General features: G+C 39.4%; 2 protein-coding genes and 1 pseudogene across 2 annotated transcripts in view; 2 read left to right on the plus strand and 1 right to left on the minus strand.

Moving 5' to 3' along the window:
* Positions 1 to 16,365, plus strand: part of Kiaa2012 (KIAA2012 homolog) — a 145,692-nt gene extending 129,327 nt beyond the window's left edge. Inside the window, exon 23 of the mRNA XM_063267605.1 lies at positions 15,828 to 16,365. The gene's annotated coding sequence lies outside the window, so the exon portion shown is untranslated. The remainder of the gene's footprint in view (positions 1 to 15,827) is intronic.
* Sumo1 (small ubiquitin-like modifier 1) overlaps positions 1 to 20,018 on the minus strand; it is a 29,903-nt gene extending 9,885 nt beyond the window's left edge. The window contains exons 1-2 of the mRNA NM_001009672.1: positions 19,966 to 20,018; positions 6,615 to 6,689 (exon numbers count right to left, since the gene is read on the minus strand). Coding sequence (NP_001009672.1) covers positions 6,615 to 6,689; positions 19,966 to 19,977 — 87 coding nt within the window. The 5' untranslated portion in view covers positions 19,978 to 20,018. The remainder of the gene's footprint in view (positions 1 to 6,614; positions 6,690 to 19,965) is intronic.
* A 495-nt stretch (positions 20,019 to 20,513) lies between these two features.
* Positions 20,514 to 25,622, plus strand: Set-ps16 (Set nuclear proto-oncogene, pseudogene 16; annotated as a pseudogene).
* Positions 25,623 to 25,935: the final 313 nt, after the last annotated feature.

The raw sequence follows: 25,935 nt of genomic DNA on the forward strand, positions 1-25,935 counted from the left end.
CCTCTTTTGGTGTGTCTGAAGACAGCTACAGTGTACATATATAATAAATAAATCTTTAAAAAAAAGGAAAACAAGTTAGAACTCTAGTAATCCTTTGAATTTCTTAAAACATTTAAATCTCTTAACTGTGTTTTTAATACCAAACAACAAAAATATCCTTTTTATTTAAAAAGAAAACTCAAAAGCATTTTATACCAGTAAGGCAACTGTGCCTTTGGTAAATTACTAGTCAAAAATATTATTATTTTTAGTTTTATTTTCTTTCATGCCTGATCAAATGAAAGGTGTTTGTTAGTCTTTTTTAAGTTAGTTTAGATTGAATGACCAAGCTTCTGATGAACTGAACTATTGCTTTTCCTTATTCAGGAGATCTCTCCTATTCAAATCTTATCTTTATCAATCTTAATTGTATCCATAGCTTTTCTTCTCCTGTGGAAACAAAGACAAAACCTCTTCTGCAACCTAATACATATCCAGGTTTCCTTCTGAGGTCAAGACATCTTTTTTTTTTTTTTTTTTTTTTTTGGTTCTTTTTTTCGGAGCTGGGGACCGAACCCAGGGCCTTGCGCTTCCTAGGTAAGCGCTCTACACTGAGCTAAATCCCCAGCCCGGGTCAAGACATCTTTAAAACACACAGGCAGTTTTTTCTACTTTCCAATTTCTCTCCACAGCTGTTATTCCTTTCTCATTAGCATTTTAAAAATAAGTTAATAAAGCTTTGTGTAATCGATCTCTGCATGTCTTTAGTACCCCTTTCTGTCTATTCAGCATATCCTTTAAAGTGAGATTAATTTTTCTGTAAGTGCTTGTCCTGTAAGATTGTGTGGTACACCTATAATATGCTTTCTGTTGTAATATGCAAAAAAAATTCATTTTACTAGATATACATGCTGAAGTGACACTGTTAGTCTTAATTTGTATAGGTATCTCCATAACAGCCATAACTTCTAACAAATGTGCAATTACAGAATCAGCCTTTCCAGAACTTAAAGCAGTTGCCCACTAAAACCCCAAATATGTGTCAATGTCATAGTGTACATTATTTTAATTTTCCAAACTTCACAAAATGAAACACATCCATTTGCCAAATTTCATTTCTTTAGGTACCTTTTGGGTTACTCCCTGCAGGTAATGGAGTCTGGTTATACAAAGAACAAGAAGATTTCCTTATAATTTCATTGTTGGACTATTTAACATTCCTTGTGGAAGAACTTTCCAATACCTTTTAACAGGTAGAAGATGGCTCAGAGGTTAAGAGCACTGACTGCTCTTCCAGAGGTCCTGAGTTCAATTCCCAGTAACCACATGGTGGCTCACAACCATCTATAATGAGATCTGATGCTTTCTTCTGATGTGTCTGAGATAGCTACCATAGTTAAATCTTTAAAAAACAAACAAACAAACAACAACAACAAAAAACCCAGGTTGATCATTATCATAAGTATTTGCCTATAAAGGCAAATATTTCTTTATCCTATTCTTGTATAGTTTTTTTTTTTAAAGCTGTCTTTTAAATCAATCACTATTATCCCTTAGGTAATAAAAAGGGAAAGGAATTCCAGGCTGTAAAGAGCCCATTAGCTGAATCAGCTTATTTATATCTCTTAATTTTGTTAACATTATTCATTTTCCAGATTTCTTTTTAGTGACAAAAAAATAGAATTCCAAGGACTTGTTGACTCTTCAGTAATTTGAGCATTTAGCTGCTCTTGTACTGGCTATTCTAGTCCCTGTGATTTTTCTGATGTCAAGGGTCATTGCTCCACCCACACCGGTTTGTCAGTTAATCATTTTAAAGGTAGGCCTATTTCAAAGGTTGTACCTTTGAAAGACCAACAACTGCTGTATCTATCCTGTTTCTGTAAACCTGAATGGTCTGTGACTGTAATGTATTAGGTATGAGTGCTCTATCTCATGCCACTTCCTCAGGTGGGAGACTAGCAATGCAACTAAGCTGAGGGCAGTTTTGGGTTGTTGAACAAGGAGAAGGTAACCAGGGCACTAAGCTAAGGGCAGATTAAGAGGTGCTGAGCTGGGCTGGAGAGATGGCTCAGAGGTTAAGAGCACTGTCTGCTCTTCCAGAGGTCCTGAGTTCAATTCCCAGCAACCACATGGTGGCTCACAACCACCTATAATCAGGTCTGGTGCCCTCTTCTGGCCTGTAGTTGCATACATGCAGGCAGAAAGCTGTATGAGGTATACATAATAAATAAATAAATGTTAAAAAAAAAAGTGCTGAGCTTAGAGTATTAGAAAGGGCATGCTAGCCGCAGAGATTAGGAGCACCAGTGATTGAGCCAATAAGGCAGGTTGAAATTAAGCAATGTATATGTGCTTATACTTTTTTTTATCCACAGATCCAATATTCTCTGGGCAGGGGCTGGTAGTAGTCTGCCCAGAGCTTAAAACAGGATAGTGGGAACTACACACAACAGATGTGTGTGAGCTGCCATGTGGTTGAGGGGAATTGAATTCAGGACACCTCTGAAAGAGCAGCCAGTGCCAACAGAGAGCCACAGAGCCATCTCTCCAGCCTGATAATACCTTTTAAATATTTTTCTCAGAATAATGGTTCTTTATTTTATAGTTTGCTTCTGAGATTGGAGGAATATTAATCTGTTTTCCATTGCTGTAACAAATCACATCCCCATAAATTCATGGCTATATTAGTCACATATGGCTTTCATTTTCCTATGTGTCCTTCTGGCTCTATGCATTTCACCCATCTTGCACTTTGCTTCAGCTGAAATAAAGTTCCAATCCCTAGAAGCTGAATATTTACCTCCTAAAGAGGCCAATTCGAATGCCAAGAATTTGTGGAATTGTTACATTCGTTCTTGTGTCAACTAAACCTTCAATTTCAATACCATTTATTTGTATCTTCAGCACTTTGGTCTCTGATCATTTATAGCAGTTTGCCAAAACACTTGCTTTCTAATCTCTCCTGAATTTTTTGTTTTATCTACTAAAGCTATTCTGTCCTTGATTACATCCAGACTAGTGTTTACACACACACACACACACACACACACACACACACACACACACACACACACACACACACAGAGTTTATTTTTATGTGCATTGGTGTTTCTTCTGTATGTCTGTTGAAGAGAAGGCGCCAGACTCACTAGAATTGGACTTACAGTTATAAACTGCATGTGGTTGCTGGGAATTGAACCAGGGACCTCTGGAAGAGCAGCCTGTACTCTTAATTGCTAAGCCATCTCTCCAGCTTAGAGCAGTGTTATTTTTAACAACGGGCATTAAAATCTTTTAATTGGTCTGTCTCCAATGCTATCAGAGAATGACTGAATTAAACTTGATATCAGGGCGGGGGTGGGGGGCATTTCCCAATGGCAAAGGGTTACCTTGCCTGTCTCTTGTTTTACATTTATTAGTCCAATGCTGGTACTGGACACACCTTCTGCATACTCCAGAAGGCTAAGGCCCTTTTCGATTATCTCTAGAAAAACACAGTGTTTCAAGGAACATCTTGTTTACAATTCATTTTCAAATGACCTTGCTTACCACAATTAAAGCATCTAAGATTTTGATTTTTCTTAAAACTTTTAGAAATCACTTCTCCTATCAGAATATCATCATAAATGTGAGGTCCAATATCAGCCATATTTTAATCCATTCATCTACTGGAGTTGATTTTGTCCTTAAAGGTCTAATCACTCTTTTGCATTCTGAACTGGCATTTTTAAAAGCCAAAGATTCAATTAGTATTTGTCTAAGTTCTGATACTATTCTATTTACAGCTAAAGTCAAATCTTTTCAAAAAGTCATTGAAGGTTTCTTTTGGGCCTTGTATAATTTAAGTAAATGACTCAAATCTCTTTCCTGATTCTTCAACCTTTCCCCAAGCATTTAAAGCTGCTAAACAACAAAGTGCCAATGCTATGATCATCATAGCCTTTGTAACTCGGCACACTGACTGTCACCTAGCAACTATCTTGGGAAATATTAATACCTCTAGTCCTATTTCATTGTTCTAAGGCCCTGGCTTCCTCTTTCCCCCATGTTCATCAATGTAACTGAGGACCAGCTTCCAATATTGCTTTTGCCAAATCTTCCCAGTCTTGGGGGGCGATAATTCTGTTCTGAGTTGCTCATGAATTTAATTTGTTTCACATAGGGTAAGTACAAATTACAAAACAAACCACTTCCTTAAATCTCCTCAGATCTTGTCTATAGGATTCCATTTAACTTTATAACCTTGGGGGGTGAGGGGGTACCTATCATTTGCTGGTAGGTCATGTATAACTGGATAAACTAAAATTGGTTTTCTAACAACCAACAACTTTGGGCCACCCCTTTTCAGTTTCATCATGTGGTGGTATGGGAAGTGCTTATCTAAATTCCTCTTTTTGTATCTGAGTATTTTTCTTATTTTCATCTTTTAAGTCTTTCTAAGGCTTGTATCTTATCAATCCACTTTTCATATTTGGCATAACTATCAAACCACTTTTTATATTGGCACAAAACCCACTATGGCTATTAAAGATAAAATATGGGTCACCAGACTGATAGTAATAATAACTGATTATTATGTTAATCTCAATTAAGTCATTCCATTTTCTACTTCTACTTTTCAAGCCATCTAAAGTAGCACTATACAGGATCAGTATTTCCTATCTTTAATGTGGGAAAGATTTTTCCTTTTAATACTACTTAACTTTCTCCTTGAGGAATTCCCAGGTGTTATCAAATCTGATGGCTTCTCAGTTTGTCCATAGCTGGCATAATTTCTTTGTGTGATTGTGCCATACATTGAGGCACCAAACGTTATTTAGCAAAATATCAATCGTATTTTTTTTTTTTTTTTGGTTCTTTTTTTCGGAGCTGGGGACCGAACCCAGGGCCTTGCGCTTCCTAGGTAAGCGCTCTACCACTGAGCTAAATCCCCAGCCCCTCAATCGTATATTTTTACCAATGAAAACTAGGGAGCCAGATGTCAGGGTAAGCGTACTAGCTCAGAGAGGCAGAGAAATCACCCAGCTGATCTTCCTCCTTAGCCAACATCCCTCCAACAATCCATCACCCTTTCTCACTTGTCTCAAACAACCTCCTATCCTTCCCTTCTACTTCCTGTGCATCTCCCTACCCATCCTCTTATCTCCCTCTTACTGTCCCTGGCTTTTAATAATCCTATGTTTGCTTCCTGTTAACTGGTTGCTTGCTCATTTCTTAACCTGTGTTTGACTTTATTTAATATTGTTTACAATATTCAAGCAGAAAACTCCTGGATTAAAGATGTGTGCTAAGGCTGAGCCACACCACAACTAAAAAGAGGTTTTCCAGTAAATAATACAATGTTAGGGTTCACAGTGTGATTAAATATCCTGCAACATTTGCTTTTAAACTGAGCACTCAAGAAACAAACAGAAGCAGGCAGATCTCTGTGAGGTCAAGGCCAGCCTGGTCTACTAAGTGAGCTCAGCACCTGATGAGGCTTATACAGTGAGAACTTGCCTCAAAATAATAATGATACTGATGGTGATAATAGTAGTGTCAGCAGCTGGACAGGTAAGTCAGTGGTTAAGAGCACTGGCTTCTCTTTCAGAGGACCTTGGTTTGATTTCCCAGCAACCACACTGCAGCTCACAAACATCTATAACCACAGTTCCATGGATACCAGGCATACAGGTGCTATAAAGATATATGCAGCCAAATACCCATACAAATAAAATTTAAAAAATAAAATAAAAATATTTGAAAACAGAGAAGAGTTGAGGGAAAAGAAAGACTCAGTAGGTAAAATAGCACAAGCACAAGTTCAGGTCCCAGTACAAACACTAAAAAGATAAAAGCCAGACGAAACTCTGGTGCTATGAGAAAGAGGAGGAAGCCCTGAAAATTGCTGGCCGTAAGCCAGCTACAGGAGCAGTGAGAAGCCCTGTCTCAGGGAATAAGGTGAAGAGCGTGAGCACACACCTAAAATATCCTTCTCTGACTCCCACTATGTGAGCACAAGCACATGCAACTGAGCATGTACAACGCATGCACACACACCATACTCAAAGTAACAATAAAAAGAGTAAACGGATGGCTGGGGATAAAATTCAGTGGTAGAACACTTACCTGGCCAGACCCTAGGTTCAATTCCTACAACCACCACCACTAACTACTACTACAACACACATACACAATAAGCACCCCCCACTCCCCAAATTCTTAATGATCAAGGAAATATATAAAATTCTCACAGTGGTGACACTAATCTCACAGCTGAAAGAATGTGGAGAAGTCTCATATTTTGATAGTAAAAATATATTTCACTAATTCTAACCTTTAAAAAAAAGTTAATAACATTCCAGGTATGGTGGCACATATTTTAATTCTAGCACTTAGACAAGGAAGCAGGTGGATCTCTATGGTTTGAAGCAAACCTAGTCTAACAAAGTAAGTTCAAGACCTATATAGCAAGGGCTATATAGTAAGACCCTGTCTCAAAACAAAAACAAACAGTATCACCTCTTTTACTTCCAACAGATTTATGTATGATAAGTGAAAATGCAATTTTTAAATAACTTGTTTTATCTGATATTTTTCCTATGTGTTCATATACTGGATGAATGTCAAAGCAGAAAAATAATAAAACTTACCTGTCCAATAACTTTGAGTTTAATGTATTCTCCTTCTTTCTTATCTCCTAAGTCCTCAGTTGAAGGTTTTGCCTCCTGAAAGAAACAGATTAAAGATTCCTAAATACTATGTTAATTACTTATGAACACCCATTATGTTCCCCCAGGTAACAGACTGCATCTGAGAATACAGAGTGCATTCATTTCTCCTCTATTCAATTATTATTCAAACTCCCCATTCACTAAAGAACAAGAAAGTTAAACCAGGCGGTGATAGTGCATGCCTTTAATCCCAGCACTTAGGAGGCAGAGGCAAGTGGATCTCTTTAAAGGGGACGGGGGGGGGGGGGGGGGTATGTGCTTTAGTTTTTCTTTTTTTTAATCATCATATCCTACAGTAAGAATCTAAAACTTAACCACATGTTAGTCACCTGAAAGATCTAAAAGAGAAACCGATAAGCCACTACACTGGGAATTTGTTTGTGACAAGTTACCAGGTGACTATCAAGAGGAGTAAGCAATTTAGAAACTCTTGCCCTACAATCAATTCCTCTTAATCAGAAGTTCATCCTAGAGTTCTTTTTTTTGTTTTTTTGTTTGGTTTTTTTTTTTTTTTTGGTTCTTTTTTTCCGGAGCTGGGGACCGAACCCAGGGCCTTGAGCTTCTTAGGCAAGCACTCTACCACTGAGCTAAATCCCCAACCTCCATCCTAGAGTTCTTAGGAAAACATTCTGAATCTCAGATTTTGTTCTCACAGCTATCCCAAGACTATTAGTTGTACGAAGATATGTAAATACATCACAACAAGCAAAGGCTATTTAGAAAAGACAATCAAAGTACTAGTCTAAATACTGGAGTCCAAAGAAATTGGTTTTAGGGCTGGAGAGATGGCTCAGCTGTTAAGAGCACCAGATACTCTTCCAGAGGTTGAGTTATATCCCAGCAACCACATGGAGGCTTACAACCATCTATACTGAGTTCTGATGCCCTCTTCTGGCATGTGGGTATACCTGCAGACAGAGCACTCATGCATAAATCTTTTTTAAAAAATCAGTTTTATATCATCTATTATTTTAGACTATCTTAAGTATTTTCATCCAAATTTACTAGGTAACAAGGCCTGACTGAAAACAATGACAATAAACTGGGAAGACTGGACTGGAATCTAGGAGTGATGGAGTAAGAAAAAGGAGATTCATGGGAAGACAAGAAAAAAGATTTACAAACTCATTTCAAATAAAGGAGTACTGCAGGCTGGAGAGATGGCTCAGTGGTTAAGAGCACTGACTGATCTTCCAGAGGTCCTGAGTTCATATCCCAGCAACCACATGGTGGCTCACAACCATCTGTAGTGGAATCCAATGCCCTCTTCTGGTGTATCTAAAGACAGTGTATTCGTGCTTTTAAAAAAAAAAAAAAAAAAAAAGAGTACTGCAAATCTACTGAAATTAGCAGACGAAGTTAGCATAAAGCACCTCAGTAATTTTTACTCAAATAGTATTCTGGAAAATGCCACTAACAGTGGATTAAAGTAGTCCCCCAAACAACTTAAGTTCAACTACCACATTAAATATTTAAAACTTTCTTCTGCTAGTCATACTAATTCAAAAAGTTAATCCAACAGAGAACATTCTTTGAGCTGTGGAGGCACTAACAATGGACACCCAGAAAGATGTTCAACCAAAGCTGCAGCCAATGATATTATTTGTGGAGAGTGTCAAATCAAAAATGAAATAAAATCCAAGGATCCAATTAGATGCAGAGACTGTGGAGACAGAATAATGTATAAGAAAAGGACTAAAAGATGGTGGGTTTTGATGCTCGATGAAACAGGGGAATTCAGGAATGTCTTCATTTATACATTTGCCCCGTTATGTTTCTCTATAATATATAACGTTTAACTTAGTTTACTTAATGACTACAACTATATACCTACGATTTCATTTTAGAAATGCAATTGTATTTAATACTTTTTATAAAAGAAATTTTGGTTCAACATATGACTTAATGTATTGTTTTTGTAATTCCTCACACAGTGAAAATTAAAAGTGCCATCCCTCTTCCTTCCCCACCTCCCAAAAATGTCAATCCAATTCTGTGAATTCCTGTGAGTTTACAGCTATCCTGGCCTACATAAGAGTTCTATACCAACCAGGGACTGTGTCAAAAAGAAGTTAGTCCACACTCACTAAGAATTAGCACACTGGGCCATGTGACAGTGGATGCTTTTTATCTCAGCCCTGGGAGGCAGAAGCAGGTGGACCTCTGTGAGTTTGGGACCTGGTCTACAAAACAACTGCCAGGACTAACTGTTACACAGAAACAAACAACAAAGAAGAATTAACTGAATTTTACAAAGAAAGCAGAGAAACTACCTATACAGCGGGTGGCAGTAAACTGAAAGTGAAACTACTAAATTCTCTGACATTTAGAAATGTACAATTCCAATAGCACAGGAAATAATCCCAACAACTGATAAATGATATTGCATGAAATTAAAGTTTCTGCAGAAAAGAAAACTATCAGTAGAGTGAAAAGAGCCTACAGAATAGGAGATATCTTTGCCAAATATTACATCCAAAAGTCAATCACTATCTAGTATTTATTTAAAAAAAAAACTAAAAAAAAACCCCAATAGTTAATGTTTTCTCTCAAATGTATAATCTAGATGGAAATATTTATATTCATTTCACACATATTTATATGTATGCTATGTATGAAGGGGACTATGAAAAGGGTGAGAAAGATCTAAAGTGGGGGAATAACAAGAGAAGGTAACAAAGTGTATGTACTATGAAAGCAGAAGGGGAACTATATGGAGGAGGAGAAAAGGACCAAGGACAGAAGGGAGACAGCAGTGTATCTGGAGAGGAAGCAAATATAAAGATGTATACTATAAAAATAACAAAATGGAAAAAAAATAACAAAATGAAACCCATTTCTTTATATGTTATTAGGTGTAGGTGTGGGAGGAGGGGAGCAAGTGAGTAAGCAGGCTGAGTTCCGAGAAACATTTAACTCCAAGATTCAGTCCAGAGTCTAAGGAAATGCTTAGATGACAGAAAAGACAGTAAGAAACAGTAGATCTGATTTGTATTTTGCATGCTTTCAATGCTTGTTGAGTATTATGGCAGCAGGCAAAATTAACCTTCTTTAGTTGGACAGTATTTCATATGAAAACTAAAAGACTAACTTTACACGTTGTCTTGCCACATTTCTATGAATTTACAGTTCAAGTTGCTTCTTCCTGTAAGTATCTAAAGAGCAAAGGGTTATTCTCTGTAATGAAGGGCAACAAAAAGCAACCAAACCTCTCCTTCCCTCAGGAGAGGAGTGAGAAGTTTTGTTTAAGTTAGCACAAAAAAGATAGCTGCCCCTTTCCCTAGCAGCAATAACTCACTAGGATACAAATGTTTCCTAGTTTAGGGTAGCTATAGAGGACACTCAGAAACAAAATATTCCCTCTAATCAATCATCCACAGAACTTCAGAAACTTCATTCTGAAACACAGCTTTCTTGGATCCTGCAGTACTCAAAAAGCATAAATGGTTTCCAATACCTTAAAAGTCTAAACACAACCTCCACAACATTTCAATCACTATCCCCATTTTCATTTTTCTCTTACCATTCCTTTTTGAAACCCAAGAAATCTATTCACAATTTGTTAATGTCTCTCATCTTAAGATATTGTTCTACTGCTTTGATAAAACACAACAAAGGCAACTGATAAAACTGATGGTGGAACAAAAGATAGCAACATCTCAAACCACATGTAGGAGGTGCATATGTACTGGGAATGGCTAGATTTCTCAAACCTCAAATTCACCGAGTAACACACTCCTCCAAAGGGGCCATACCTCCTAATCATTCCCCAAAAGTCACCAACTGGTTAAATATGTGAGCCTATAGGGGCCATCCTCATTTGAACCCCTTCCCCTACAAATATGTGTATCAGCCTTCCATTGTCAGCCCTTTATGGCTCCAGTTTCCTTTACCTGAAATAAAGGTAAAGCCTTTCCCAAGTTGATCTGCCCACAGATCAACTGAAGTCTAATACTGAAATACCTTCTCAGAGCCAGAGCTCTCTCCCAACCTATCTTCCTTTAATACTTCTACTTGCAATTCATACATATCCTGCATGGAAAATACTGGCCTTCTTGACCTGACTTCTCTGCTCTTTTCCTTATTTTTCCATTATTGGCAAAATTTCACAAGTCGGTTTTGTTGTGGGCACTTTTACTCTCTACTAGCTGTAATCTGGGGTATGCATCAACATTCCATTCAACATAGCCCTCACCAGTGAGTTCCAGCTGAACTGCTTACTGCTAAATCCAAAGGACACTCAAAATTCCTCCATCTCTGCTTTCCAATACTCATTGACTTCTCTCATTTCAGTTGTTTCCTTAAATGCTGACCTACAATTCTCTGCTTTTCTTCCTTGCCTCTGGGTAACTAACTACCTCTTAGAGACTGTAATGCTACCCTTGAGGAAGTTGTCCTGGCTTTATATAAGAAAGCAAGCTGAGTAAGCCATGGAGAGAAAGCCAGTAAGCAGCATTCCATTCCTCCAAGACCTGTTTCAGTTCCTGCCTTCAGTTGCTGCCCTGGCCTCTCTCAGTGATGAACTGTGACTCGGAAAAGTAAGCAAAGTTTGGTTTGGTCAATGTTTTATAAAAGTTACAAAAAGCAAAACAGAACAGACACAAATAACAAAACATCATCTCTAACCTGAAAATTTCAGAGTTTACACACTTTTATCCAACTGAATATCTATAGTTGATGTCTCTTGGGCATGTAAGTATCTACAACTAAAGGCATTATTTCTAATTTGTTAGCTTTAATTCCTTTTTCTGAAAACCAAAATCAAAACAAACTATAGGACTAACAACATAGATCAGGGGCAAAAAACATCTGGTGTGAGAAAAGTTGAGTTAACTCCCAGCACTAAGCCAGCAATCAAACAAACAAAAAACTAACTCTTCCTAGATTCTCAACTACAACAACTACTATACAGACTCATCTGACTATAACAAACATTATTTGTTGAGATTACCTTTGGCTTCTCTTTCTTACATTTCCTGCTTATTCATCTTTGTAAAAATAAGTCTACATGAATCTAGGTAGACTAGACCTGGTTGGCCATGAATTCAGAGATCCTCTTGCTTCTGCTTCCTGAGCACTGGAATTAAAAGGGTATACCCAGTTCATTTCACCCATACACTTCAGTCTCTACAATCACTGAACACTCACTATAAGAATGAACATCTCTACCACTTGTGCAACTGCCTCAATGCTGTCACGCGCCTTTTCTTGGACTCTGTCTGTTTTCTTTTTAAAGTTTTTTCAAGACAGGGTCTCAACTATTTATCTCTGGCTGTCCTAGAACCCAGGCTAGTATGTAGACCAGGCTAGCCTGGACATCAGAGGTCCACCTGTCTGTCTCCCGGAAGTACTAGAATTAAAGGTATATACCTCTATCTATCTATCTATCTATCTATCTATCTATCTATCTATCTATCTATCTATCTATCTACTGACAGTCTAGAAAATAAAAGAAACGAGTCTCCAATAATCTCAGTGTCTTGTATCCTCTTTCCTTCTCTGTCTGTTTAAAAAAATAAAAAGGAGACAATACAGAATAGTACATAGTACAGCGCACTAGTTACAGAACAGTGAAAGCATTCAATCTAAGTCTGGACAGTAGGTCATCAAAGAAAGGACAGTTTCAGAGAGAGCGAACTGTCTTGACTGGCAAGAGTAAACAGCCAACAGAGCAGAAAAAAGTCATGACAAATTTCCAGAGACTGAATCCTCCTGACTGGAAAGGTAAAAGAATTTACTAGGAACTAAGCAATACTGACTCTTCTCTCCAAGGAACAACACAGAAACAGATGGCTGGCTCTGGGAACTGAACTGAACTGAAAAATAGGAAAGCACAACAGTGTACATTTAAAAAGGGGCAAAACTCATGAGGGTTAATGTACTATTTCAAATCAAAAGTTCCTCACAAAGATGTACTCTGGTAGTCAGCACACAGACAATTCAGTCACATGGACAGAGAATCTCATTTAACTAATCTATCACTGGAGTCCTTTCAGCTAAACAAGGATTGCTAATTCTTACTGGAAGAAAAGGGAGAGACTCTGCAGAAAAACTAAATTTTTTTTCTTTTTCTTTCTTCCCTTTTTTTTTTATTTTTTATTTTTTTTTATTTTTGAGACAAAATCTCTTTATATTCTCCTGGCTGTCCTGGAACTCACATCAAATGTAGACTAGACCTGGCTGGCCATGAATTCAGAGATCCTCTTGCTTCTGCTTCCTGAGCACTGGAATTAAAAGGGTATACCCAGTTCATTTCACCCATACATATAATTTATTTTATGTGTATAGGTGTTTTGCCTGCACATGTCTATATACCATATGTATGCAGTGCTCAGAGAAGCCAGAAGAGGGATGTCGGATCCCTGGAAATTACAGTTGTAAGCTATCATATAGGTGTTGGGAATCAAATCAGCGTCCTCTGAAGAGCAGCCAGTGCTCTTAACTGCTAAGCCATCTTTCTGGTATCTATTTATTTAATTCTTGAAAGTAGTTTCCTTTTGAAAAGCAGGATATGAAACTGGGCTGGTGGTACAGGCCTTTAATCCTGCTTTAAATTTAATTCAGCTTTCAGGCTAATCTCTGCAGTCTGAAGTTGGCCCAGCTATGCCAGCTAAGGCTACATACGAGACCCTGCCCCTTACCAAGGGGGGGGGGGGGTTAGAGGGAGTAAGAGACAAAGTAAGACACAGTATTGTGGAAAATAAAGGAAAATAAAGTCCTTTGCAAGATTTGCTATGAAAGTGTCAGAAGCTACATACCCACAGCTGCTTAAACAAGACCTGAACAGGGGGTTGGGGATTTAGCTCAGTGGTAGAGCGCTTGCCTAAGCGCAAGGCCCTGGGTTTGGTCCCCAACTCTGAAAAAAAGAAAAAACAAGACCTGAACAAGGAGGAGGACAATGGAAATAGCAATGTGGATAGGAGAGGGTGTGCTCAGGAGAACTACTAAAGAATACCAAGAAGGGAACAATAGTCTTCCCCAGTAAAGAACACAACAACTTGTTATCCAATACCAAGTGGTCAGCCCTGAAAACATACATACAAGTAACATCATACAGACTGTGCAAGTTGTACTTGGAAGCCACATGCACACACATAAGAAAAAGAAGCTACGAATTTTAAAGAGCAAAAGGGAGGGTTTGGAGGGAGGAAATGAAAAATTATAATTATATTACAATTTCAAAAAAATGTAAAGCCCTATTTACATGTGAATGCCTGAGATTGCCTAAAAACTAACATGAAATGTTACCAGATGCTGTGGATTTAAAAAAAAAGAAAAGATATGAACATATGAGGTATATTATATACATTTACATTTTCTATAAAAATTTTCACTAAAAATGTACTTAAACTTTAAAAAAATGTGTAGACATCAACTTATTCCACTTTTATTTCCTAATGAAGAAAACACAACAAAATAAAATCAAGTAATTCTAATTCTTCAGTCTATTATTAAAATGTAAAAACTGTCTGGGCAAGATAGTATGGTGGGCACTGGATCAAACTGAATGAAACAAGACCAAATAACTGGAATAGAACCAATCAGATATAACTCACCTCAAAGTTTAAGTCAAACACTCAAAATAGTTAACTACATCAAGATACATTATATTACATTACAACCCTAAACTGTGGCTTAACACTAAATACCACAGCTTATCAAGAACTAAAAATTGTAGCTGAGAATCTGCTGCTAGTTGTATTAAAAAAACTGTTTTGGGCCTAGACTATAAGAGCTCTATGAAGCCCGGAACAAACTGTTTTGTTTGTATCCAGAACCATAATCAAACTAACTGAAGATGTGGTAGACATTGTCAATCACTCACACAATATCTACTTTCCTTCCCTCACAAGGAAACTTAAATTTGCTCAGAAAAACAAAACAAAAAACAAACAAACAAAACAACATCATTTCATCATGTGAAGTAGTGCAACCTGTGAACGAAGCACCTGAAAGCCAGAAGCAGGAGGATCTCTGAGTTTAAGGTCAACCTGGTCTAAAGGGCAAGTTCCAAAACAGCCAGAGTGACACAGGAAAAAAGAAGTCTCAAAAAAAAACAAAACAGAACAGAACCATTATTCCACCCTGTAACACAGACTAACCAATGAAACATGAAATGTTTTCTTTCTACATTTTCTCTTACCCAGTACACAAATACAAGCTTTATCTACACTTGTTTCATGAAAAGAACACCTAGCAGCATACTTGTCCAACCTAAGATCTATCAGTCTATTTATTAATCAATCCAAAAGCAATCCTGCAAACAAGATTGGCTTATGTTTAAAGCAAGTCCTATACTGGATGAATCCTCATCAATGTAATAATCTCAATACTCAGGAGGCTACAAGCTAATATGGGCTACAGCAAAAGAATCTGTCTCAAGGAAAAAAAAGGCCTAAACAACCACTTTAACATACTTCAAAAGGCAGACTTCTCTGTATGTCCAAATGCCTTGCAGTAAAAACAGACTGGAATGTAACATAGCAATGACACTCAATGCACAAAGAGGCTAGAGAGATAGTTTGGCAGTTAAGAGAGGCTTATGTTAAGGCTTATGCAAAATACCAGAGTGCAATTCTCTCACAACTAATTGTAACTCCAGCTTCAAAGAATCTGATACCCTCTTCTACCCCACTTAGGAACCCAAAACACAAGTGGCACACAATTATAGGACATACAAATAGAAATAAATAAAAACAAAAACCCCAAAAGCACTACTATGTGTGGGCTAGGAAGACAAATCAACGAATAAAAGCATTTGACAAGCTTGACACCCTGAGATCAATTCCTTAAAATGACATAGTGGAAACAGAACCAACTCCCCAAAGTTGTCTTCTAAGCTCCAAGTGAATGCATGGCATATGTGTGTAGAGACACATACCCACAAAAACAAACAAACAAACCAATATAATAAAAAGATACCCCTAGTATCTGTGGGGGTTTTTTCCTCCCTTTTCTACTTGTTCTTTCTCAAAAAAAAAATTTTTTTTTAATCAGTATTTGGACTCTTGATGTGGGTGCAAGTTACACAAATGTGTTCCAGCTTTAAGTCTCATCAAACCTCACACAACTGGCCCTAGATACGGCAAAAGAATGTAACTCCACTTCTTTCCTTCTTGTCTTTTCCTTCAGATCCTCATTAACTCCAAAAAGGCAACTAAATGCAAAGAGCCAAGAGGAGGAAGAGAAGGGGATCACACATAACTTTAAAGATATGCTTCAGGAACACCCAATTTTTGAACTACAAACCTGAGGTGCTCAAGAACACAAGAACTGTGAATTTGCCTACAAGTCACTATCTAAAATTGAATTTCAGAAGGGAATGCCAAGATGTTTTAACAGACTATTATCTACATAATCCCAGTGTATGGCTAAGGACATGGTTCAATGGTTAAGAGCACTGACTGCTTTCCAGAGGACCTAGGTTCAGTTCCCAGTATCCACGTCAGCTCACAAATCATCCCTAACTCCAGTTCCAGGAGATCTGATGCCATTACGACCTCCAGAGGCACCAGGCATGTACATGATACATATACATACATGTAAGCAGAGCACCCATTAACATAAAATGAAATAAATCTTTTAAAAAATTAGAAAAATACTTATTAAAGAATACTGTGTGTTATAACAGAGCTAACATAACTATATAGGAATATAACAATTATTCAAAAAATGTTTTACTTGCAGAATGTGGTAGTATATACCTTCAATCCCAGGAGTCAGAGGCCATCCTGGTCTACATAATAGGAAGTTCCAGAATAGTTAGGGTTAGAGAACCTGTCTCCAAAAAAAAAAAAGAGTTTTACAGTTCTGAATTTCCAACTACTCAACTGTGAATATTCTAGCCATAATTATCATACTGTTTCAATATCTTATAAAATAATAATTGGAATGCTTCATTATAATCGGCGTGCAATATCCACTAACAACATCTCACTAAATCAGCATATAGCGCTCCTCTCCTAGAATACCTAAGGTATCCAACCCAAACTAGATGGTAAAGTTAGCTGCTATAGTTCAATATGTTCTATAATATAAATGGTATACACAACTATACATTTTAATATACAACCATTTATTTTCTTGCATACTCAAGCTGTTACCAAGACCAGCAGACATTAATAACAAGCTATAAAGAACACTGTAAAACTAATGATATCACAGCAAGCAGAAATACAAGTCATGAAAGACTAAAGATAACTTCAAGTTTAACTTTTTAACTACTATTGAGAAATAAGCTATGTCTTTTCCCTGAATCTGGGATAACCTTTGGGATTTGATTAATATAGGACCTACTTCCACAGCCAGGTTCTAGAAGTGGTATTCCCAACTGGGTGGATTTTGTTTTGTTTTTATTATACTAAAGGTACAAGTTGCTTTTGATGATTTAGTATAAAAAGGAAAACAGTTTTCACTAAACTATAAGGAACGGGAAATAATGGTTCAAATTAATCTTATCATTTTGATATGCTTCTGGTTTTAAAGAAATGTGAAATTAGGCTAAACAAATTTCTATTAATGGTTATAGAATGATCCTCATTCTTTGGGAAATCATGTACCAATGATGGGACCTATAGTACCTTCTTTTTAAAAAAACTGCATAATTCAGTGAATTCTCAAGGTTTAGGCATTAGATTGTGATCTATTTTAGATATAAAGATCCACTCATTTTAAACTGAAATTATGGCAAGACACAGTGGCATACACATACACCTGTAATCCCAGGACTCAGGAAAGTAAAAACAGAAGGATCACTGCCAGCCTAGATACACAGTGAGAGCATCTCAAAACAAAGAGAAAAGCTGAAACTATTACTCAATGTGACTATTTTAAGCACAAGATACAAGCTTCTAAGAGTTGCCTCAGAAAATAAAATGTGCATGGGTACTGGAGGGCATCTTGTATTCAAGTCAAGCACATTATCGAACCCCCCAACTTGAAAAAGTACCCTCTAAGGCCACCTTCTGAAGACAGCTCAGTCTCAGGCTGTTGCTATTACACACAGTACTTGGGGATTCCTACTCTCACTTATAAACCTCTTACAGGCAAGGATTCACTTAACCGTTTTCTCCAAATCTTTAACACTCAATACTGAACTTGTTCTGGGAACTAAGATTAATGTTATCCATCAGCCTAAAGCAACAGCTCCCAAATCCATTATCACACTCTCAATGATTTAAAAACCTATCAACCCAGCTGTCGTGGTGGTATACACTCTGGGAGGCAGAGGCAAGGCAAGGAAAATCTGAGGCCAATCTGATCTACATAGCAAGTTCCAGGACAACTAAGGCTACACAGAGAAACCCTTGACTTGAACTAAATAAACCCCTAAAATGTTAGATACATTTTTATTACTTTTTTTAAAGACAAAAATTTTAAGAGTAGCAGCACTATTTCCTATGCAAATTGCTTTAATGTGTAGCTCAATTTAAAAAAAAAGACTTGTTTTGCCAACTGTGGTGGTAGACATCTTTAATCCCAGCACTCAGGAAACAGACACAGGAGAAACTGAGTTCCAGGCCAGGAAAAGCTACATAGTTAAGACCCTGCCTCAAAAAAAAAGATTTGTTCTACTTTTTTGTCATGTTTCTAAAATTTTCATTGAACATCCATGATAGAATGAGAAACACACACACACACACACACACACACACACACACCAAGTGTGGCAGCATAACTCTGTAATCCCAGCTACTCTGCAAGGCTGAGGGAGTCCAAGTTCAAAGACAAGTGTGTTACAGTCCAACCTAGACAACTTAATGAAATGAAGTAAAAGGAGAAATGAGGGTTTAGTGCCTGCCTGGCAAGCACATGTGGGAGGCCCTAGGTCCAGCACCCAAAGACCCCAAGTGAGGTGAGAGAGTCCTAAGCAAGCATAGAGTGACTTTGCAGACTCCCTGAAACCTTGTGTCCTAGGGTCCTCTTTTCTTTCTTCATATCCTCACATAATGTAAGTTCAAACTAGAGCAAAACTAATCCTAAAACTTAAAACTCTTTCTGTATGTTGCCCTCTCATCTGGCTAACATGCTTTAAAAATAGAAGTCTGATGAAGCATAAGCGTTTACACAGCTGATCTCTCCTCTCTGGTAACTAAGTAAACAACTGTCATAAACAAATTATGGGCTTCATAAAGTCATTTCTAGCCCAAAAGATTAATAATCCAGATTATTAATAAGTAAATCCATCCCACAACTAATTTACAGTGTAGATAGGCTATAAAAATAGAACCACTATGGCCAGTCTGGGGTGGTTGCAAGCCTTTCATCCTCAGGAAACAGACAGGCGGATCTCTATAAACTGGAGGCCAGCCTCGTCTACAGAGGGAGTTCCAGGACAACCAGGCTACACAGAAAACCAACGTCTCAAAAAAAAAAAAAAAAAAAAAACCAACAAAAAAAATTTTAAAAAAGCTCAACTACAATGTAAAGTAGAATGAAAAAAGTTTGCTGAATTGTAACTAAAGAAGTAAAAATTAAAAAAAAAAAAAATACTCTGAAAATTAAGTCATCTGACCAAACAAAAGGAAAGCCAGACAAAAACCGTATGGATGGCATGTTGGTGGTGGCACTCTACGCAGTTTGTTGTTTCTCGGTTATTCTGAGCGCTCCTACAACTGGAGAGTTGATGGACCAATCCCGAGTAAGAAATGGAAAGTACAGAGAAAGAGTCGACCGCTCCGCACCCCCGGATGGAAAAATGACTCTGAAGTGGGCAAAGACGGACTGACCCTCCAGGCAAACACAACTGAAAAGCAGCGTCTCCTGGGTTCCCAGTCACCCCAAACAAGGATCCCTGCCCGCCCCCCACTCTCCGGGACCAAGAACCCAAAGTAGAATCGAGCTGCTTTTCAGGGCCACCTAGCCTCCCAGGCAGGGATTCTCTCCCGTTACATAACTGGGCCTAGGGCCTTGTTTCTGCCATCGGTCCTCTGAAAGGGAAACGGTCGTTTTCCCCCAGGTTGCTCTCACGGACAAGGGAGCGGGCCTGGGCCCCCAGCGAGCCCGAGAGAAACCTGGGAGCAGTCGAAAGAGACCCGGCGCTGGATGGCGTGGGGGTAGAGGCCTCCGAAAGGGCCGCGGAGGGTGCGTAAAACCCGGAGACCCTCGATCCCAGGCGGCTCGGCCCGACTCTGCCAGGCGCTCGGCGTCCCTCGCGGCCCCCTCCCCACCGGCAGCCCCCTCCCCCAACATCACCCCCTCCCCCCGCGCCCCATTCCAGGGGCTCAGCCAGCAGCCGACGGCCCTGAGCCCCAAGGCCGTGGCCCGGTACCTGGTCAGACATGGTGTCGGTGGATTCACCCGGGGGTCTCCGCACCACAGCGGCCTCCGGCAGGCAGAACCGCACTCTGAGGTTTACAAATCCGTCTCTTCTCCACAGCACAACACCGCGGCTGCAGGGACTTCCGCTACGTCTTGCGTCACTTCCGCAGCGCGCAGAGGAGAGTTTGGGAAGACGGGAAAGGGAAGCGGGAAAACGCCTTAGGGAATGCGGGAGATGAAATCGTCAAGGTTAAGCTACTTTCCTGGAGCAAGAGAACCGCTAGGTCTTCAGCGGGGCCGGGAAAACCGGCCCGCTGCCTCAGGCCTTAGGGAGACCAGCGCTTTGCCTGCAGGCTGTGTGTGTTTGGGGTCAAACTGACCGCTTAGGCTCCTCCCTGTTGGACATCTTGTACGCTTCTGAGGCCGGAACCAACTCTTCCTGAATATAGTGAATTCCCTGTATAATATCTTTATGGCCCCCTCTTGCTTGCTGCTGCCACATTCATGACTTTGATTACTAGAAATACAATAGTAACAAGTTTTCATTTTCTACAAGAGAGAAAGTGAAAGCGATTTGGAAGCCACTAGCATGTCAGAGTGAATGAAGTTAACCACAACGAGCTGAGTTATGGTGGCGTACTCCGAGTGATAGAGGCAAGCAGATCTCTGTGAGTTTGAGGCCATCTTGGTCTACAAAGTGAGTTCCGGGACAGCCAAGGCTACATGGAAGAACCCTGTGGGAGTCTAGGGGTGGGGCATGAAGAAACAACCCTTCCGGTCACATCTTTGGTTTTGTTTTGTGTTTTGAGGCAGGGTCTCACTAAGTAGCTCTGGCTATTATAGAACATTGCTAAGTCAACCAGACTGGCCTCCTCTTGCCTCTGCCTCCCCAGTGCTGAGATTAAAGACCTGGGCCACCACATCTCCAGCTCTAGAACAAAGTCTTGGTGGCTATAGATGACCAAAATGCTATTGAAAGTTGAAGTTGCAAGAGCTCCCTCCAGCTCATAAACTAGTTGCCTTACATCATAGACCTAAACATCTTCCTTTGAATACAGTGACCCTCTTGCACAAACATTCAGGGAAGATTAAGGTTATACTAAGTAAAGGGGGGAAAAATGAAAACTAAAGTAAGTCAAAAACCTTCACAGTACAAGACATTAATAAAATAATCTTTTCTGTAATTAGTAATGAGCCGATTATAAGTGGCCCAGCAATCAAAGAGCATTGGCTACTCTTCCAGAGGACTCAGGTTTGATTCCCAGCACCCGTATATGCATTCAAAAATGCCTATAACTCTAGTCCCAGAGAATCTGATATGTTTTTCAGCACTGCACCAGGCCTAAATGTGGTTCATAGACACACATTCGGACAGAAACACTCATAAAAATTAAAAAATTATTAACAATTACTAATGAAAATATGAACATTCACATCAAAAGAAGGAATTTGAATTCCTATTTCATTGCACATACAAAATTAAAATGTTTCAACGATGTTTCTGTAAGACTATCTTAGGGTTTCTATTGCTGCAAAGAAACACTATGACCAAAAAGCATATTGAGGAGCAAAGAGATTATTTGGCTTACAGGACAGGAACTCAAACGGTTGGCACCTGGAGGCAGGAGCCAATGCAGAGTTCATGGAGGGTGCTACTGACTTACTCTCCATGGCTTGCTCAACCTGTTTTCTTTTGGAACCCAGGAACCATCAGCATGGGATGGCATCACCTCAATGGGCTGGGCCCTCCCTCATTGATCACTAATTGAGAAAATGCTTTAAAGCTGGATCGCATTGAGATATTTCCTCAAGTGTTGCTCCTTTCTCTCTGATGACTCTAGCTTGTGTCAAGTTGACACACAAAACCAGCCAGCACAATATACAGGTATATTACATATTACATATGCATCACACATAATTATAATATATAATATACAGTATATACACACATATATAATGTTTTTCAAAACAGGATTTCTCTGTGTAACAACCCTAGCTGTCCTGGAACTCACTTTGTAGACTAGGCTGGCCTTGAACTCACAGAGATCCACCTACCTCTGCCTTCTGAGTGCTATAATTAAAGGGGGTCATCACTACACCTGGCCAGAAAATAACATATTTCAAAAGAAAGATTATTCTTTGAATATGATCCACAGATCTGAGTCCTGATCTCCAAACACACACACATACACACGAACATATTATAAAATAGTATTTTTAGCTTCATTTCGTAAGATGAGAAAATGGGGGCAAAATTGAACAACTTCCATGAGTGATTACATCCTGCTTTTTTTTTTTTTTTTTTTTTTTTTGGTTCTTTTTTTCGGAGCTGGGGACCGAACCCAGGGCCTTGCGCTTCCTAGGCAAGCACTCTACCACTGAGCTAAATCCCCAACCCTACATCCTGCTTTTAACCTAGAGGATTTTTACTTCTTTCTTTTGGTGATTTACAACATAGATAGGGCAAAACAATGGAACTATAAGTGTTCCTCAGAGACTGAGCAAGAGGCTAGATGTAGCTGAGTGGTAGAATGCTTGTACAAGCGTTCTCTCTCTCTCTCTCTCTCTCTCTCTCTGTCTCACACACACACACACACACACACACACACATACACACACATGCACGCACACAATGTATAGCCCAGGCTGGCTTTTGAACCCAAACTGATGCTCCTGCCTCAGCTTTTTACTGCTGAGATTCCAGGCCTGAGCCAATACACCCTAATGTCTCCTGATGAACTTGGAGTTTGTCACTATTATGTTCTCTGGTCAGCAAATTCCAGGGATCCTCCTGTCTCTGCTCCACTCCCAGAACTGGGGTTGTGAAGGAGAGCACCACGCCTAACTTTTATGTGGGTGCTGGGATCTGGATTTGCCACTCTATGCTTTTGAAGTGAGCACTTTATCCACTGAGCCATCTCTACAACCCTAATTGCTACTTCGTTAAGATGAGGTCTCATGAATCCTAGGCTGACCTTAAGCCTCTGACCACACTGCCTCCATCGCCCAGTGCTGGGATCATACACGTGCTCCTCCATGTCCAGCTCCATCGTACCGAAGACTGAACCCGTGTAAACGCTCTACCAGCTGAGCTGCAGCCCTAGCCTCTGTTAATTAGGAGATAGGAGCAGTGAGATCAGAAGTGTAAGGATTTCTCAGGTCCACAGTGAGTTTGAGGACTGCCTGAGACACATGAGACCTGCCTTTAAAAAAGAAAGCAAAACAAAACACTGAATATTACTAAAGTTTTCCAGAAATAGATTGATGGAAGTATTTTATTTTGCTTTATTGAGATGGAGTCTTATTCTGTAGCTAAAGATGACCTTGAACTCAAACTGATATTCCCCACTTAGCCTTTGAGTGCCAGGATCACAGGCTACCGCTCAGCTGGCCCCAGTTTTTTATGTTTCCAAAATTCTTCCATACTAATTCCAAACCTGCTTCCTGTTGATACCTGTCAGTCTCATTTTCTAGCTCACTGTCTTTCTTATATTCTGAAGTTCTGTTGTCATCGAAGGCGAATTTAATTTCTGAATTATTCATCCAAGATTCTAATATTTCCCCTTCTCCTTTTTCCCAATGCTTATCACCAGTTATTCTCCCCCTCTTAAATTGTAAATTCAAACCAGCTGCTTGCCATAACACATCTGACGATGTAACAAAACCTCAATAAGTGGTTTACTAAAGAAGGTATATTATAAAGCTAAAGACTAAAGAAGGGTAAATTCCCAAAGACATTTATCTATATCTTGGGGGTTTCCTTGGTTTGAAATCTCCCACAGCTCAGTGTGTGTGTGTGTGTGTGTGTGTGTGTGTGTGTGTGTGTGTGTGTGTCTGATGTTGGGGTTCCAGCCAATGGCTTCAAGCATGCTAAGCTCCCGCCTTACTCAGCTACATCCAAGGCTTATCTTGCCTTTCTTGATATCCCATGTTGATCATAAACAATTTATGTATAATTTTTTTAAAGATTTCATTTTATGCCACCTCCCTCGCGCCATGGCCCCGAAGCGGCAATCTGCGATCCTGCCTCAGCCCAAGAAACCCAGACCCGTTGCTGCCCCGAAGCTGGAGGACAAGTCAGCCTCTCCCGGCCTGCTGAAGGGAGAAAAAGAACAGCAAGAAGCAATTGAACATATTGATGAAGTACAAAATGAAATAGACAGGCTTAATGAACAAGCCAGTGAGGAAATTTTGAAAGTAGAACAAAAATATAACAAACTCTGCCAACCATTTTTTCAGAAGAGGTCAGAATTGATCGCCAAAATCCCAAATTTTTGGGTAACAACATTTGTCAACCATGCACAAGTGTCTGCACTGCTTGGGGAGGAAGACGAGGAAGCCCTGCTTTATTTGACCAGAGTTGAAGTGACAGAATTTGAAGACATTAATCAGGTTACAGAATAGATTTTTATTTTGATGAAAATCCTTACTTTGAAAATAAAGTTCTCTCCAAAGAATTTCATCTGAATGAGAGCGGTGACCCATCTTCAGAGTCCACCGAAATCAAATGGAAATCTGGAAAGGGTTTGACAAAGCGCTCAAGTCAAACACAGAATAAGGCCAGCAGGAAGAGGCAGCGTGAAGAGCCAGAGAGCTTCTCTGCCTGGTTTACTGACCGTTCTGACGACGGATGATGAAGAAGGAGAGGCAGAGGATGACGATGATGATGATGAAGAGGAAGAAGGGTTGGAAGATACTGATGAAGAAGAACACGAGGACGAAGGTGAAGAAGATGATGATGAGGATGAAGGGGAGGAGGGAAAGGATGAAGGGGAGGATGACTAGCACAGAAGACCGATGGATCCAACCTTCTTTTTCATTTTCTTTTTATTTTTTTAAATTTCCCCAGTCCCTGGGAGCGAGTTGCAGTCCTTTCCTCCCTATCCCTCTGTGCTCAGCCGCCCTGTTTTTGAGGTCTCAACATCATGGTTCTCAACTAATTTGGGGGAAAATATCTTGAGCAAAATACAACAGGAAAAGAATCTTCACGTTTCTATTCTAAATTCATTTTTATCCTTGTCTCAAACTGTAGATTCAACGCCACCACCATGCTCTGTGGGAAGAAAAGTCCTCCAGTTCCCTTGGCTCTGCTGGAGGCTGGAGGGTGCTAGGCCCCTGTGTAGTAGTGCATAGAGTTCTAGCTTTTTCTTTTCTCTGTATATTGGGCTCAGAGATTACACTGCGTCTCTATGTGAATACAGACAGTTAGCATTTACCAACATGGATCTGTCTACTTTCTCTTGTTTAATAAAAAGGAAAAAAAAAGAAAAAGGAGGGATAGACAGTGAGCAAGGGTGGGATCGAGGTGTCGGGGGGCGGGTATGTGGGCATCTGACAACATGGCTTCTCCTTTGGCATGTTTCATTGTGACGTTTAACAGACATCCTTGCCGTTTAATGTGACACTTAAATAAAACTCTCCTGATGAAGACTTGAGCCCGCCACTCACGGGAGAAGCAGCAGACGCTGTAGGGGTTTATTTGGAGTTGGCATTCTCTGTTGCAACTTTCATCTTTAGTTTTTTTTTCTTTCCTTTTTTTTTAACTCTTTTTTGGTTTTCACTGGAAGGAAAAAGATGCTCATTTTAAATGTTGCCGTGTATAAGTTGCTTTGTTACAATAAAATCAATGTGTACACAAAGGAAAAAAAAGATTTCATTTTATTACTATCTTATGTGTGTGGGCATTTTATTTGCATATATATGTGTTGTTCACATACACAGGAAAGGAATGGTTTCCTTCTATCACTATGTTCCTTATTCCTTTAAACCTGAAACCTTCTCCGTCCCCACCCCTGCTAGGCTGAAAGCCAGTAAGTCCCAGAGATTTTTTTTTTTTTTTGGTTCTTTTTTTCGGAGCTGGGGACCGAACCCAGGGCCTTGCGCTTCCTAGGCAAGCGCTCTACCACTGAGCTAAATCCCCAACCCCTCCAGAGATCTTCTTATAATCTCTCCCCTAATTGTTGGAGTTACAGGAGTATAC

Source organism: Rattus norvegicus, chromosome 9 (genome assembly GCF_036323735.1).
Source record: "Rattus norvegicus strain BN/NHsdMcwi chromosome 9, GRCr8, whole genome shotgun sequence".
Taxonomy (NCBI): domain Eukaryota; kingdom Metazoa; phylum Chordata; class Mammalia; order Rodentia; family Muridae; genus Rattus; species Rattus norvegicus.